Source organism: Acomys russatus, chromosome 10 (assembly GCF_903995435.1).
Source record: "Acomys russatus chromosome 10, mAcoRus1.1, whole genome shotgun sequence".
Lineage (NCBI taxonomy): Eukaryota > Metazoa > Chordata > Mammalia > Rodentia > Muridae > Acomys > Acomys russatus.
In genome coordinates, this window is record NC_067146.1 from 40,155,860 (window position 1) to 40,172,641 (window position 16,782).

The window sequence follows — 16,782 nt, forward strand, 5'->3', positions numbered from 1 at the left end:
TGGCTGCCAAACAATACCGCTAGCGTCTCCCTGATGGGTCTGCCAGCGGCGCCATCAGGATGATGTGCAAATCTCAAAGGCAGTAAAACTGGAGGTATAGTTGTTGTTTTCCACAGAGTTTCTTTGATTTTTTTTTTTTTAATTGTGGAGCTAAGCAAAAATGCATCACCTTAGGATTTGTCCTTAGCAAACTATTAATTTAACAATTTCAGCACTGGAAGAATTTGGAGGTTTTATTGGGCTTTCTTATTAAAAAAAAAGAGGAGCTCCCATGGTGCTGTAGGCAATGAAGGTGCAGTCTCTATAAGATTTACTTGGAAACAAATCTCGTAAAATTATAAAACATTAATTTTTAGTTAAGATTTGCTTCTTTCCTCCATATTCAGTCTTTGAATTATTTATATATATATTTAAGTCAAAAGTACTATATTTCCAAATCAGGTAATTTATCCACAGCCATTTTCCTTACTTTTAGCCATAAAGAAGGTACTCTGAAAAAAAAATTATGACTCCACCCTGAAAGAAGGGTTCTGTTGATTTTCATACTTATATGAATTTTTGCTAAGATACGTCTGCAGATTCAGGAGGAACTCAAGTTAGTTTTGCCTTTAGCCACAACCATTGCCAATTTGCACCTTTCACAGAGATAGCCACTTAAAACTTGCGTGAACATTTCCACTGAAACTTTGAACAGAAAGAAAAAAATCAAGAAGCAAGTGCAATTGCTGATAAAGTGAACGGCCTCGGAATAACTATAGGCAGAGCCCATGCAGCTGTTGTCAGGTGAAATGCTGCCACACAGCAACCCAGTTTCCCACAGGCAGGAAGCCACTTCCCGGGGGAAAACCTTTGTTCCTTTCACTGGCTATCATCAAAACTCAAAGGACAGGTGTTTTGGCAGATCCACAAAAGTTTCCAAACACATAGCTTGACTTGCACATGGTGGACCTTTTCCTTTATCTCAGAGCTGTGCTGAAGACAGCCATGGGGACTTGACAGGAAAGCCAGGGTGATAGGCCTTTATCAACTACAATGCACCTGCCTACATGGCTTGATTAGCATGGCTTGTTAGGGCAACATGCAAAAAACTAAAAATAAATAAAAATAAAAATAAAGCACTGGTCAGGACAGGAGAAGCTCTGTGTTCTCCAGGGTGGAAAGCCAGAAGAAAATCAGCCGGTGCTGACTGGGCCAGGAGCACCACTGAGCAGATACGGGGGCTCAGTCAAAGACCAAATGACCCTGCTCTCAGCCAAGGACAGGACGTTGAGGGAGATTAATGGGCAGCCCAGAGTGAAGGGGCAGGTGGAGACTGACCTGTGATCCAGACTCCCTGTCTGGGGGCTGTCAGAGCCCCCTGGGCTTATGCCTTGGGATGGGATTGTCTGGGCGAGGGAGTGCCCAGGCTCGGGTGCTTGGGGCTCCCTCCTGTAAAAACACAATATATAACACAGAGTCTAAGCCCCCCAAAAAAATTATACCATGAACAACGACAAGGAAGATGCAAAAATCACTGATGTAACAACAAGGACATTTAGCGCATTGGTGTTTTGGTGTTGTTGTTGTTTTGTTTTGTTTTATAGAGCATGAATTTGTGGTGCGTGTTTTAATTCAGGCCCAAATTTCTCATCATCCTTTTGGCTGATGTGGTACTAAAGGGGATGGGGAAATGGCAGACCTGAAATACTTCTTATTATGAGGGGAAAAAAAACTTTAAAAAAGACTTGCTTCCTGTGCCACCATCACTCTGCTCTTAGTGTACCCACATAAACGGCAGTATTAGAGCACGAGCAATTGCATGGCATATATGGGAAGCATAAAAACTTGCTAGCTCAATTCTTGGCATGCTATGTGTCAGAACTTCATATTTTCCAGACGTATATAAAGGTGTGTGTATGTATGCAGAGACAGCTCCCATATAGGAAAGCTTCTGAACGTGGCCATCAGCCTCACAAACTTGGCCCCAAGTAATTAACATGAGTCACGAAGCCAAAATTCAGAGAATTCGGGAGAACGCGGGAACCTTACTTTTTCACTAAGAGACTTCTATTATATTTTCACATTAAGGATTAGAACCTAATTGTATCACAGGCAAGATTTCTTAAAGGATATCCATAAGAGTATAAGTTTATCATGTGAGAGGAGTGGAGTTTCATACATTGTTAAAAAATAAATGATTGCCCTAGAAAATACATGAATATTGTTGAATACCAAATGTTCTCTGGGTCCTGAGCTCACGCCTTTTATATGCTGCTAAACTTTTTTTTTTTTTCCAACTCAGAAGCTGTCAAAGTCCAGCTATAGAAATGCTGTTAGAACACTAAGCAGTGCACAGAGGAAGTTCCATAGACCATCTCACAGTTGTGTCTGTGATCTGCAACCAGGATAAGCTAAGGAGCCCTCTTACCAGGTGGCCTCATGCACAACAAACTGAATGACATTCCAGGTAGAGTTTATCTGCAGTGAGCCCTAAAGCACCCAAGCACCTTGGGGATGTGTAAGATAAACTCTAGGAGATTAGTTATCTATGATGGAGTTCTAGGATGCCATTCTGGACCATGCAATGGTATCACTTGAAATTGCTATTATTTCTAAGATAAAGTATCCTCTAATCAATGTTGATAAGCCACTTACAAGACAATACCATTCAGGTGGGAGGTCCACATTTCAGGGCAATGTTATTATTCCTAGACTGAAAAAGGCAGGGTATATGATGGAAAAGCTAACATAAGTTTCTGACAAGCAGTTAACAAACTCCTGCTACTCAGACTTTTTTATTTAAGTAATATACAGATCCTGAGAATAATAACTGCCACTACAGTGAGATATGAACAGAAAATTCTAGGTGCCCTGGAAACAGCAAGGTAATTATTTCTAGAGGCCGTGCTTTACCTTATGAAGCTGGGGGTGGGGGTGGAGGGGGGTAGTGTGAGGGTTTGTGGAGTCTAGGTTTTGCTTACATTTCTTACATGAAGAAAGAAACAACACCCAAAAATGTACCATGCTTACTTCATTATAAAAGACTTTAAGCGTAACTTTCAAGCCCCCCCCCCCCCCCCGTAAAACCTGGCTATCATTGAAAACAGTTAAGGTTGCATTGGTGACAGTTATTCAGTTGAAGAGCAAGTTTAGGTTAAGTAGCCTTTTAAATGTCCCCAGGAGGAAAATTTAAAAGGGAAGCTCATTCCATTAGTCTGAGAGAATGCTTAGATAGCAGCCATGGAGATCTCAGAGTGGTGGCTTCAGACTGTGAGCACCGGCATGCTCTATGACAGTGAGTGAGGAGCCTCCCTAGTGCTTCCGGGGGAGAGGAAGGGTGACCCTTTGAGATGGTTGGACCCCAGTGATGAGAAGAAAGGAAAGCTATCATAATTCCCTTCAAAGGAAACCAAAACACCACAATGGCAGGTGAGTGGAGGAAAAAGCCCGTGGCCAGGGTGAGACCCCACTATCAGTGCATATTGGTTTGGGCACAGTTGCGGAGATGCCTATGTAAAAGAGAAAAGCCAAGGTTAATTTTTATAGGGCAAAGAGAATTAAAAAGACAAAACCAAGTCCAGAGGCACTTGGTAGGTGGCTCTTTGACTCTCTGATTAATTAACAGTTGACACTAACTGCATAGAACCTTCAAATATCTTTCCCATTAAAGGTACAACTTACTCTGTTGAATTAGATCGAGGTCTAAATCTTTTTCCTCTGATTTTCTTTTTGTTGCCTCCCACGTTACCTGTAAAAGAGCATTTACTGCTAAGTTTTCATCTAGACAAATAACTGTTTTGTGTCTTATTAGATGGTATTTGTAGTGGGTGTAATTTATTGCCTCAGAATGTGGGCCTCTGTGGAACTGCAGGACCTTTCAACGCTTTCTGCCTGCCTCGCTAAAACAGCCAGCCCTTCTCATCAAGGAAACTTCAAAGAGCAACAAAAGCAAACACCTGCTCTCTCATCCTAAACCTCTTTGTGGGGATAAGAGCTGAACTGCTCATGGGAAAATGCATCTTTACATGGACCCACAATCCAGGTTGTACACTCTGACCCCTCTTCACTACCTTGCCAGGAGTTGCTTCGAGGTCTCCCATTTTCACAGATGTCTGAAATATGTTTTGTGTCTGGAATCCTTTCACTCCAGGAATGAGAGAGTCCATTTGACCTGAAATTAGAATTATTTATATATTGTTCAAAATCATAATCAAATAAATGGTTTGGAATCACTAAGCGAAATTTCTGAGCATTACCATACATAATAAATACCATACAAAATAAATAAATAAATAAATAAATAAATAAATCTGAAATGAAAGAATGAAGAAAACATGAAAATCTTCATGAAGAAGGCAGAATTACACAACATTCAATTTAAGAAAAGTCAAATACAATGGAACCCCATTACAACAGTCAGAAATGAAAAAGTATCAGGATACAATGCAAGCCAATTTACATTCTCCAGAACACAGCAACACAGCGCAAATTCAGCAAGTATTACAGGCACATAACCCCAGTGTCGGGGTTATAATGGGGTACCACCATAGATGTTTCTTAATTGTAAAGCAATGGTTTCCATTCAAATATTATGAGAACATGGACTTTTAAGAGATTACATAAAATGTGCTCAACTGACCCTGGTTAACTTTATTAAAGTGATATACGGGTTTAAATAAATAAAATTATTATCTGAGAGTTGGTATTTTTCTAAACAAATATGCCTCCAATGAACATATGCATGTTGGCTAACTGAACTGAATTGGATTTTTGTCATGGCGATCTCTCTCACAAAGCCCATGTACCATTGAGCCCGCCTGCTATCTCCATCCTCCTATTAGTAGTAAATGAGTTAGCTGAAAGAGTTAAAACTAACCCACCTGCCTTATACCATAAAGGAAAGAGCTGTGCTACAGTCTCAAGCCTAATGACCTGATACGCTTTGACCCACTAAGCATCGGAACCCACTGTCACGTTTTCCAAACTCTGGGAATCTGTCTCGAGCATCTTAAAGCTCCTCACCGGGAGCTGGAGGAAACGGCATTATGCTTAAGTCACGTTCCCGAGAAACATTCTGGTTAATTACTGGGAAAAGACTCCTCTGACTGAGAGCAAGCAGAACCTGGGCACAGCTAATACACACTAATTTTCTATGTTGGAGCTTTTTCAACATCATTTTCTACTTGCAAAGTCAATATTTTGTATGAAGAGGCAATGGGTGTTTCTGAAGCCCACGGATTCCTCCACTTTTTACTTTTATTTAGTTCACAATTCTGTATTGGACCAAGAAAATGTTTATGTCAGAGTATGCTAGTAGATGCCCAGTCACTTCTCTTAGCCAACAATAATAGGCCCTCAATAATAGGCCAAGAGCTGCTCTCTGTGCTCTGTAGAGTGTGTGCTATAGCAAGCACTCCTGGGCTCAAAACCAATGCAATGTTTGCTTTGAGTCCTGTTAGCTAAGGGATTACGCTGAAAAAGTTCTCACTGACCAACTGCTCTGTATCCCTCCATCGTCAATGCCTACCAAGACTGAGCACAGGTCACCCACTCCGCCTAGACTATCAGAAGAGACCGTGTTCCCTCTCAATAAACTACCTCCATCAGTCTCCAAGCAACAATTGTGCCCAGATTTATGAGTGGATCAACTGAAAATTTTTCTCCATTTCTTTACACCTCAATGGAAACATAAAATTTTTTTCTACAGAATATTTTGGTTTCCTTTCATGTGAAGATAGGTGCCATCTTGTGAAACATCCTATTTAGTTCTTCTAGTCCACTACTGTCAACTGAGTATAAAGCATGCAGACTTTTGAAAGGTGTCAGACATATTAAGATGCTAGAGCAAGAATATACTATTAGAATGTGAGATATAAATAATATAGTAATCCTGCCTATACTATTATAAAACTCAGGAAAATAGTAACTATCTTAATTTTTCAACTCAGATGAAAGCTATAAAGTCTTAAATAACCATTCCCGAAAAAAAAATATAATCATAATATTAAAATATATGATTCACAGAGAAGCAATCTTTTTTTCACAGCAAGCTTAGCTTTGAAATATACAAAAATAAAAATAAAAACTATTCAATGCAGCACTTATTTACCAATTTATCTTAATTGCCTTTATATTGAAGCATGGCAGTACCCTTTTTCTTTGACTACCAGCCATGACATAAAGCTCACCATCAAAAAATATTTTCAAACACTATGTTTAGTTTTGTCAGCCACGGGTAACATGACAGGGAGAACTCTGGGGTTTCTATTCAGATTTGGAGTTGTTTTATTTCGTTTTGATTTAGTGGCCTGATTTTTATAGGAAGTGGTCCTGAGCATATGGCATTGTGAAGTGGAGTAGTCAAAGAACAAGGGATACTCTTTCAACATTCAAGAAAGAAGGAAGAAGTAATCAAACCTGCTGCAAAATAATGAAATGTTCTGACTAATGGAATAATGTGTGATGGAACAGGTGGAGATCTGAAAATGCGACAAAAAAGCAGACCTCTTCTTAGAACTAGATGCTGAGTTTGTGCTGACTCCGGGAGGAATGTCGCTATAAAAAGAGTCGCCATCTCCAGGCTTTTTTACATAATCTCCCTGGGGTAACTGTCTAAGGCATAATAAACATTTCAGAGTCAGAAAACAAGACACACACATGAACACAGACATATACAAATATTATTTCAGGAAAAAGAGAGGTAGGGATAATGGTCTACACGATCAAATCTATAACATATGAGGTTATTAATAAATGCGACAGGTTAACTCGTATTAGCTGTAGAGGTCAGAGATGTAATCATGAAGTCTTGGCAGGCTGGATGAACAAAGCTTGGTTTTCAGGAGAAATATGGAAAGATGAGTTACTTTCAATGCAACCCCATTCTCCCAGAAGGAGCTAACTACAAAAGCTCTTGTCTTTTAAAATGCTAAGATGTGTTTAGACATTCCTTGCTCAAATAAAGCAGGCTTTTCTCAAATGTGATGAATCAATTATTCATGATTTGAAATATATGATGAATATTACCTTGACTCAGTTATAAAAGATTTGATTGCTTTCTGGTATTCTCTAGTTAAATCCTAATTTTAAAAAACGTATTAAAAATTCACTATTTAAAGGAAGTTTAAAAGGTTCAAATTTGAACCAAAACAATAATTTTAGATCAGACAGTAGAATGTATGAAGGAATGCAACTTAGCAAGAGGAAGAAAGGGTTGAAACGTGGCTGAGCTTCTTGGGAGACTATGGGAAAGCATCTATGACAGATGGTGGCCACAGTTGGCGATCTCCACCACAGCAGGAGGGCAAGCCAGGGCATCTGTCCACCTATGCTACAGGAATTGAAGGCACTTCTCTCATCTGAATCATCGCTTCTCCTACGGGAGCAGGGGAGGGGGTGGGGGTGTGGGGGGGGGGGGAGTTGGGGGGTAGGGAGGAACATTTAATACCCCCTAAGACAACTCTGCCCACAGCCAATCTAATCAGTTAACGTGTGGCCTCAAACAGCTAAATGCATTCAAATCTTCACTAGTTTTGCTCATGCTATGGGTGGAGGATGTTCTAAGGATTTTCAACAGGTGTATGTCAGTAAGTCCCCAACAAAAGCATAAGTTCCCTAAGTCCCTTCTCAATTCAGTTTCAGTTAATTGCCCTGACTGTTTGCAGATACCAAGTTTTAACTCTCAAAAATCCTTTGCAGGTGTTCTTGATAATTGTTTAAAATGTTTTCAAATGCTTAGTTGTTTCTGAATGAACATCCACTTCCAAATTATTTGGACAATTTATACTCATATATTGCAAATCTGGAAAAGGTTGTTCAGTTGATATGAATAAAGCATATATTTTATTTTTACTTTGCATGACTTTATCTAGATCTCCATATATTAATTAAAAGAACAAATTATCACTAAGCCAGTATCTAAAACTAACTCCACCCATGACTGATAGCAGTTCCATCAAAATAAAAAAATCAGTCCTGGAGTTAGCAAAGGTCCAGCTTAGCACAGTTTTAGGACAGTTCTCCTTTTATCATCCTGGCCACACTGGATTCTCAGCTCCCTGCACTGGGAAGGTCTCCAGAACACAGACACTAAGTCCTACCAGTCGCCTCAAAACCACACAAGCAATGGAAATAAATTTCCTTCTACAATAAATGCCGGCAATAGATAAAAATTTTTACAGTTTCCCTAATAGTGCTGAACATCCTTCACTGTCTGAAAGTTTATCCTATCTACAGGATCTATTATTTCAGTAGACTACTACTCCTTGCTTTAGTGAAGAGAGAGAATACCAGGCTCTTGTAATCAATAACATTTTATCATTTGTTATGAAAAAATCATAGAAAACCAACTAAAATTTTCAATTATACTTCTTTTTCAAATTGCTTACTATTTTTATGCCTTTTTTCTTTAAAAATTTAGTACTTTTATCCTTCTCCCAATTTGAATCCTGAAAATAGTTATTTGGACTGACAAATGCTAAGTTTTCAAATGGAAATTCTCTGTATAGTTATTATACCATATACAAATATTTTATACATGCATGATTATATAAATAATTAACAAAAATGCTTTGTAACTGAATTATTTTTCCTCAATAATCACTCTTTTCTACAACCTCTATGTTGAACTGATGTACCTTACAAAATAACATTTTTGAAAGAATTTCTATTTGCTAAGACAAGGAAAAACACCTCTAACTAATGGCTTTGGATGGGCACACTATACAAAATATAATTACTATTTCCTCACATCTACAACTTAGAAGCTTATTAACTGTTTTTTATTCTACTTCAGATAACAATGTGTTTGTAATTAAGCTGGTACATAAACCAGTTGATATTAAGCAAGATAAATTTAAACATCAACGAAGACTTTCTTGAACTAACCCCAAAGGCTTTCGATAAATGGTTGGCCAGGTTATGAGAGAAATCTCAATTTTCTTAAAAGTCTATTGAGCAGTGATATTTATCTCACCAATCCAAATGCATACTTGTAATTGGAAATCAGTGAGGGAAGGTCTCCAGGCCATAAGCTCAACATGAAGGAAACACTGCTCTTGCCACTGGCTAGTGCCTGGACTGTCTCTTGCAGGAACTATTACACTCTTGTTTTGAGAAATATCATGTAAGGTATACTAAGTCATGTTGACAGTGCATGAATATCACTGGAATATGAAGAATGCAAAAAGAAAGAAAGAAAGAAAGAAAGAAACCAAGAAAGAAACCAAGAAAGAAACCAAGAAAGAAACCAAGAAAGAAACCAAGAAAGAGTTGGGAAAGAAAATATGCAGAGTCCACGAACAGAAAATAAAATGGATAAAACGGATAAGAGATAAAGAAAGGAGGTAGGGGAGGAATCCTGCTTAAAGTTAAACCACAGAGCAGAAGGTGGGCTCTAGTTACCACATTCCTCGTGATCACATTGACCATCTGTGGTTATTTCAAACAAACGGAAAGGTATTCAACCAAACGTGATGCTTTATAAATTTAGGTTCAGCAAGTGTTCCTTATCCTATTTGTACTTGCAAACCTGTATTTGAAAACTAAAATTTACAACTTATGCTGTCATGCTCTATGCAATTATTCCCTAAGAAATGATATTATTAACTGGGGAGAAAAGGTAGAAATTGTCTTGCCTGGAGGTTTAAACAAAACAAAAAGGTAAGTAGCCGTCAACACCCGAGGCTTCACTGTGGACCCATGGTTCCATGGCTCCCACGGCAACAGAGGGCATCAAGTACTACTGTATGAGTGTTGGGGTACACTTGCAACAAGTCCCAGAACGGGCTTTCTATTGTTTCTGTTCAACAGGAAGTTTGTTATCTGATTCACTTATAGAAGTGCAAGCCTGTCTTCTCCCAAACTCTGAATGTAATGCCCAGTGTGACATCTCTGAGCCATTTGTATGTTTATGGTTGCCCAGAAAATACCCATATATTTAATATTGCTTGAAGCACTAAATGCCATTCACATTTTATCAGCCAAGAAGAGCGTATGGCCATCAACCTGGCTGCTGACTGTTGCTGTCCTCTCACTTGACTACAGTGTTTTAAGAATTACAAAGAACTCTGATGCTACCATTGAGACAAGTTAGCAATTCTCCTACATTACACAGTAGTAGACTAACTCCTAACTTCTTGTCGCCATAGAGCTCCAAAGGCAATTCCTAATTTAAAAGTAAAAATAATGTCAAAATTCTTGGCTTTAGTTCCTAGCATCTTTGGAACTAGATGAGTTTTTATTTGAATGACTGTGGATAATTTTATAAGGCTGAAAATGTATGCTGTGTCTGTTGGTCCAACAATTTCCCCTCGAATCATTAATGCATATTTCCCAAAAGAAGAACCATAAAGGTACTTTACTGCAGAACTTCTTGATCTAACATCCACCCTTTGTTGCTCTCTACTTTGAGAACTATCATACCAAACATCATTGCTTATCATCAACCACAGACAGAGTCTGAAAAGGTCTCCCCACGTTTATCTATTCCTAAACTGCTACAGGCACTCAATGGGACAAAGGAAAAATTAAAGGAATCTGTGCAAGTGCTCTGAATCCTGAGCTAAACAGTGTGTGATGTGTAATACCTGGTGTGGGTTTATCTGTTTTCAAGTAACACTTTAGTTTTTTTGTACCAACAGCAAGTAGAAGTAATGCTTTTCAAAATATGAGGCATGAAGTATCTATCTCAGTACTGGGTCAATTTAGACAAAACCAGCAATTCTTATTAAAACTCATGACTGCTCTATCTCTCTTATACTATTGGCTAAATGTAGGTAACAAGGTTATGCAAAATAGTTGTTTGACTTTCTCTGTAGTTTTTACTTAATAACAGCACAGGAGGCATAATTGCTCAGGCATTTGAACTATGCAAATTCTCTTTTTAGCTATTTTAGGGTTACCAAATAATACAGAAATACTTTCCTGCATAAAGAAACCTGGCCCACAAATGTAAAACATCTCCTTGAGAGCAACAAATGATAAACTTTGTACCTTACGGAAGTTATTACTACAACAACAGCAACAAAACTAAATCCCCTCAGATAGCATTAGGTAATAAGAGCATAACATGAAGGAAACCCAATAAACTAATGTAAACAAACATGACAACTTAACATAAAGGAATTTTGTTTTGATGAGAAAAATCTATTTCTATATATATATTGTTATTAGAAATAACAATTTTAATTATTATTTCAAAATCATAAAAGATCAAGGTCATTTATTACATAAAACACAAAAACCCAAATGAAACTGCATGTATGAATTCCAACAGTGATACAAAGAGTTACACCTTTCAGTCACATATTCAGGTCACTGTCATCACGTACCTCTGTTCTCGATAGTTTCTGTTCATAGACAGAAGAAAGGAAAGAACAAAGCGTTAGTTACCTACAGAAGCACATGAACAGAGCAGTAAACATAAAAACCCCAGCGTTCACCGAACCATCCTCCCTAGCGCAATTTGAACTGTAAAATTAAAATGAGGAACATATAGAACATTTCACTTTATCATAGAGCAAGGTGACACCAAAGGGTTAGTGACAATGTTGTCAAAGATTTGCCCATTTTAAGTTATTATTTATTTAATTTAAATAATAACTTATTATTTTTATTTAATGTATATCTGTGTTTTGTCTGCATATATGTATCTATGCTATGTATGTGCCTACTGCTTTTGGAAGCCAAAAAATACACTTAATCCCCAGGAACTGGAGGCACCGATGGTTGTGATGCACCATAGAGGTGCCTGGACCCAAACCTACCTCATCTAAAAGCGCAGCAAGTACTCTTAACCACTAAGCCATCTCTCCAGCCTAATTCTCCATCTTAAAAGCACAAGTTAAGCTGTAGTTATTTAATAGTAACTGTTTCCTCGATATCAGTTGTATTGTGCCAAATACTTAACAATGATCTAGAGTTGATCTTACTGTTTCTGAATTTTGTTTATCTATTTTTACTTTCTGTGTATGTGTATTTCGCCTGCGTGTGTGTCTGTGCACCATGTGTATAGTGCCCATGGAACCAGAAGAGAGTGTCAGATCCCTGCAATTAAGAACTAAAAACAGGCTCCTGGAAGAACACCTAATTCTCTTAACTACTAAGCCATCTCTCCAGCTTTGTCAATTCTATTTTAAATATAGAATTATATATATATATATATATATGTGTGTGTGTGTGTGTGTGTAGAGAGAGAGAGAGCGACATGATATATGGTTGTTTTAATTGATAGATATAAATGAATGAGTGCTGCTTTAAATGGCAAAAAAAATACATTTATTTACACAACTACATTTCATAAAAATAAGTCTTCCTTTACTCCTACTGAAATACAAACATCAAACTACAGCAATTATTGCTCCTTCTAAGTCTCAGCAGAGAACAGGTATGTATGCCAGAGCACTATACTCATCATGTATGGTCAACAAACATGCATTAAAATACAACTGGCCCGTCATAAGTATTAATAACTTCTTACTCAAGCTTTACACTGAATGTATTGGCTCACAGTTTAATTACTGTTTTTGATTTGACCATGAGCAAAATAAACTCATGTGACTTTCATAATAGACTAATCTTAAAAATTTGTTCAGAAGCATGTGATAATGTGTTAGCAGTACTTTTTTTTTAAGTCAGTGCCTTTCTATCTTGATGTTATTAAACATTAATATTTTTGAAGGCATATTAGAAAGTCAAATGGCTGAGTCATTTGGAGTTCCAGCCCCGACAATCAAGCATAAAGCTTCCACTCTGGCAGCTGCGCCTACCATTAACAGTGTAACGATCACACAGGCATACAGGGTAAACGTGACAACCTCATAGTCGTTTCCAGCCTGCTGCTACCTGTCAGATACGGGAATCACAAGCCTGGCATCTCTCTATGAAGTGTGTTTTACTTTTCAGTCTCATTCTGGGAACCGAGCCATGTAGCTGCAAGTGAGTATTCTCTGCTTCCTATACCCTACCCTGAGGCTTAGAGAAACGGTAGAATGTTTTATTGAAAGAATTAACATGAAAATGGCTTCCCAAATGCACAGTCCATTTTTACCTTCAAACAGAATACAAATATATATATATATACACACACACATATATATATACAGTTTAATTCTTCTACTAAAATTTCTACGTTCTCTATTTCTATTTCTGAGTTAGGTATGGTATTTTAAGCCTTTAATCATAGCACTTAGGCAAAAGCAGGTGCATCTCTGAGTTCAAGGTCAGTCTGTTCTATAAAGTGAGTTCAGAGCAAGCCAGAACTACAAAATAAGACCCTGTCTTACAAAACTAAACCAAACCAAAACATATTCTGAATAATTTTTAAAACTCTAAAACTTTGATTTTAGGTTCAAATTATTTCTAAGAGGAATACTACAATATGAATGAGATTTTTTTCTTATCAGTCTGCAAAATGTATCAATTTAGAAATAATAAAAGGAAAAAAATGTAATCCCTCCCCCAAAAAACCCAGGTAATTTCTGTAGACAATAGTAATTTCTTTAGCAATAGGTATGTTTTGGTTTCATGATTTCTGAGCAGTTTGTTTTTCCAGGATGATACAAATGAAATATCCATCTATATCAGTAAGTGGTAGAAACTCAAACATTCTAGAACATTTTTCCTGTAACCAAGTTAAATCATTGAGCTACGAGAAAACAGCAATGCTGAGATAGGCAGGAGTATGTGTGTCCTACATCAGAGAAGCTGAGAAAAGAACAGAACTCCCAGGCACAGCTCATTTGCCTGTGGTAGGAAGAAAGGCTTTCCTTTCAGACGTACAAGCTTACAAGTGCCTAAGTCACAGTTCACAAGTGGAAGCGTACAGGATGCTCAAGCATATTGGGCATCTGTTATAACTGATCGAGGACTAGCTACTGATTTAATCAGGGCAAAGCGTAGCCCGATGCTGTGAGCTCCTTTTCTAGGCTATACATGTACAAGAGCCATGACACTTCACTACACCATCTGTGTTTTTCTGTTAATATAGCCATCGATAACTGGCTTCCTAAATTTTAACGATTGCAGCATACAAGCAGTAAAATAATTGCTCCCCCTTTTCAGTAAAACACTTGCAGGGTCTCCATTTTTACAAACAATTGGTGCATCTACATTTAAGGGAGTCTCCTTTGATTTCACTAGTTTCAGATAACAGAAGATGACAATCATACTGTTTACTGTGAGGCAGGCACTGTTATGAATGTTTGACAAAGAATAACCCACAGAACAAAGACAAGTTTATAGAAAGGACAGAGTGAATTCTAAACTTAAAATAATTTTGAAGATTTAATTATCTATAACCGTGTGCATGTGTGTGTTGTACGTGTGTGTATGTGAGTGCAGTAGCCAAAAGAGGTTCTTAAACCCCCTAAAGCTAGAGATACAAGCAGTTTTGAGTCACCTGATGTGGACGTTGCTCTATTAAAGAGCAGTGTGTATTCTTAATAGAGATACTGAGCCATCTCTCTGGCACCAAGTTTAAACTGTTTCTTTTACTGTTTTTTTAAATTTTATTAATTTATTCATGTTACATCTCAATGGTTATCCCCTCCCTTGTATCCTCCCATTCCTCCCTCCCTCCCATTTTCCCCTTACTCTCCTCCCCTATGACTGTGACTGAGGGGGACTTCCTCCCCCTGTGTATGCTCATAGGGTATCAAGTCTCTTCTAGGTAGCCTGCTGTCCTTCCTCTGAGTGCCACCGGGTCTCCCCATCCAGGGGACGTGGTCAAATATGGGGCACCAGAGTACATGTGAAAGTCATACCCCACTCTCCACTCAACTGTGGAGAATGTTCAGTAAACAATTCAGGGAACTGCCAAATTTAAACTGTTTTAATTCCTAATTAGTGATCTACATTTGCTCCACAAAGGAGTATGCCATGAAATGAAGTTAACGCCCAGAATCTTCCAAATGAAAAACCCCAGGGCCAGGCATTGGATAGGATATTGCCAGAGACAGCAAAATAAAATTTTAAGTTGAAATACTGAAGAGAACTTTTGACCTGAATGTCTCCCAAAAGTGTGTATGTTGAACCCCAAGCAGCATTGCTTAAAATTTGCATCTTTAGAAGGTAATCAGATTATGTGAGTTCTGATCTCATCAATGGACTGATCCATTTCTGGATTCATAGTACAGTAGTTTTGTTTGTTTGTTTGTTTGTTTGTTTGGGGAAAGAAGGCTTAATATAGCAATGAGCTTTTTCTTTAGTGAGCAGCTTTCCACCACCACAGTCTTCACCACAGCCTTCTGCCTTGGCCCAGGCTCTAAGCAATGGAGTCAAGTGACAGTGGGTGGGAGACTCTCAAACATAAGCTGCAGGAACCTCTCCTTTCTCTAACATTTATATATTAATATATCAAGGTTCCATTTTGAAGACTTACAATGTAAATTTTGAGAACAGTTACTTAGAAAATGTCTATGGCTACTAAATAGTAAAAATTAATATGTCTGCCAACTTTTGAAAATTAAAAAAATTCTATGCTGTGTTTTGAAGTTTAAAAAGGAATTAGGTACCTAGATTTTGCAGATGAAATGAAAGTTTAAATTTTGAATCTCACAAGAGTCTGTTCCTCACAGCAAGAAACTCATGTATACTAATGGCTATTAGGACAAAGGGGTTTTGCCTTCAATGTGCTACATGGATGCAGTAAGCATTCACTCACAACTGAGCCTCTTTAAGGATCTTAAAAAACAACACTCAATACTTTCAGAATAGAAAAAGAGTTGTTTGAAAATCTAAAATGGGATAATTTATCACTGCTTCTAATCACACCAAAGGCTGGAAATCACTGATTGTTGGATCAGACTGATTTTTAATGCAAATATAAAGGAGATGATAACCTTTCAGTTAACATCTAATTAAAATATTTTATAATTATACTTAATACATTTCTAAATTTTCTCTCTTCCTTCCTCTCTCCTTTCTTGGACCTCGTGTGTGTGTGTGTGTGTGTGTGTGTGTGTGTGTGTGTGTGTGTGTGTGTGTGTGTGCAATGACCCAAGGACGCTGGAAGATGGTATCAGATCCCCTGGATCTGACATTGGTTTATGGGCCACCACACTGGTACTAGAAAATAAAGCTGAATCCTCTACAAGAGAAGTTGGCATTTTTACCCACTCAGCCACCTTTCCAGCCCTTATTCAAAATATTTCAAAGTTTACAGTACTGATACTAAAAAGTTTGACTTACTTATACCCCCAGGCAGTTATTCCTAATATGAGGGCCAGCACTAAAATGGTGCCAGCAATTATTCCTATTATGATATTAGTGCCAGCAACACCTAGAAGGGAAAACAAGAAGGAAAATCAGTGATGTGAAATTCTTTCAGGAATTTTGTTCTCTGTATCTGTAACCATCATGCTAACACTATCATGTTTTATACTAAGACTTAGCATGTCTGCCAACCCTTCCTGTTCTTCCAGGGATTCAAACAGGGGCCAATAAACATGAATAACTAACTTTTTAAAATATATATATTTATTTATTTGCTATTATATATACAGTGCTCTGTCTGCATGTACACCTGCAGGCCAGAAGAGGGCATCAGATCACATTATAGATGGTTGTGAGCCACGATGTGGTTGCTGAGAATTGAACTCAGGACCTTTGGAAGAACAGCCAGTGCTCTTAACCTTTGAGCCATCTCTCCAGCCTCCTGAATAACTACTTCTAAGTAGTGCCTTTTGCAAAGCCTCTGAGGCCTGCTCTACCAGAACTACCCCCATAAGACTCTGTCCACCTCCTTCTAACACTCCTTATAACCCTCCTAGCTGTCCCCAACAGCACCCAGTCCCCTTGGCTCCA

General features: G+C 38.0%; 1 protein-coding gene across 8 annotated transcripts in view; it reads right to left on the bottom strand.

Annotated features, from left to right (window-relative positions):
• Nucleotides 1–16,782, bottom strand: part of Adam22 (ADAM metallopeptidase domain 22) — a 221,883-nt gene that overhangs the window by 10,485 nt on the left and 194,616 nt on the right. For 2 of the 8 annotated variants that reach the window (XM_051152033.1, XM_051152034.1), the window contains exons 25-29: nucleotides 16,168–16,258; nucleotides 11,310–11,327; nucleotides 4,050–4,150; nucleotides 3,661–3,727; nucleotides 1,318–1,428 (exon numbers count right to left, since the gene is read on the bottom strand). In XM_051152033.1, the coding sequence (XP_051007990.1) occupies nucleotides 1,318–1,428; nucleotides 3,661–3,727; nucleotides 4,050–4,150; nucleotides 11,310–11,327; nucleotides 16,168–16,258 (388 nt within the window). Of the gene's footprint in view, nucleotides 1–1,317; nucleotides 1,429–3,660; nucleotides 3,728–4,049; nucleotides 4,151–6,396; nucleotides 6,592–11,309; nucleotides 11,328–16,167; nucleotides 16,259–16,782 lie in introns of all 8 variants that reach the window. The other 6 variants (XM_051152030.1, XM_051152032.1, XM_051152036.1 and 3 more) reach the window with 4 other exon arrangements.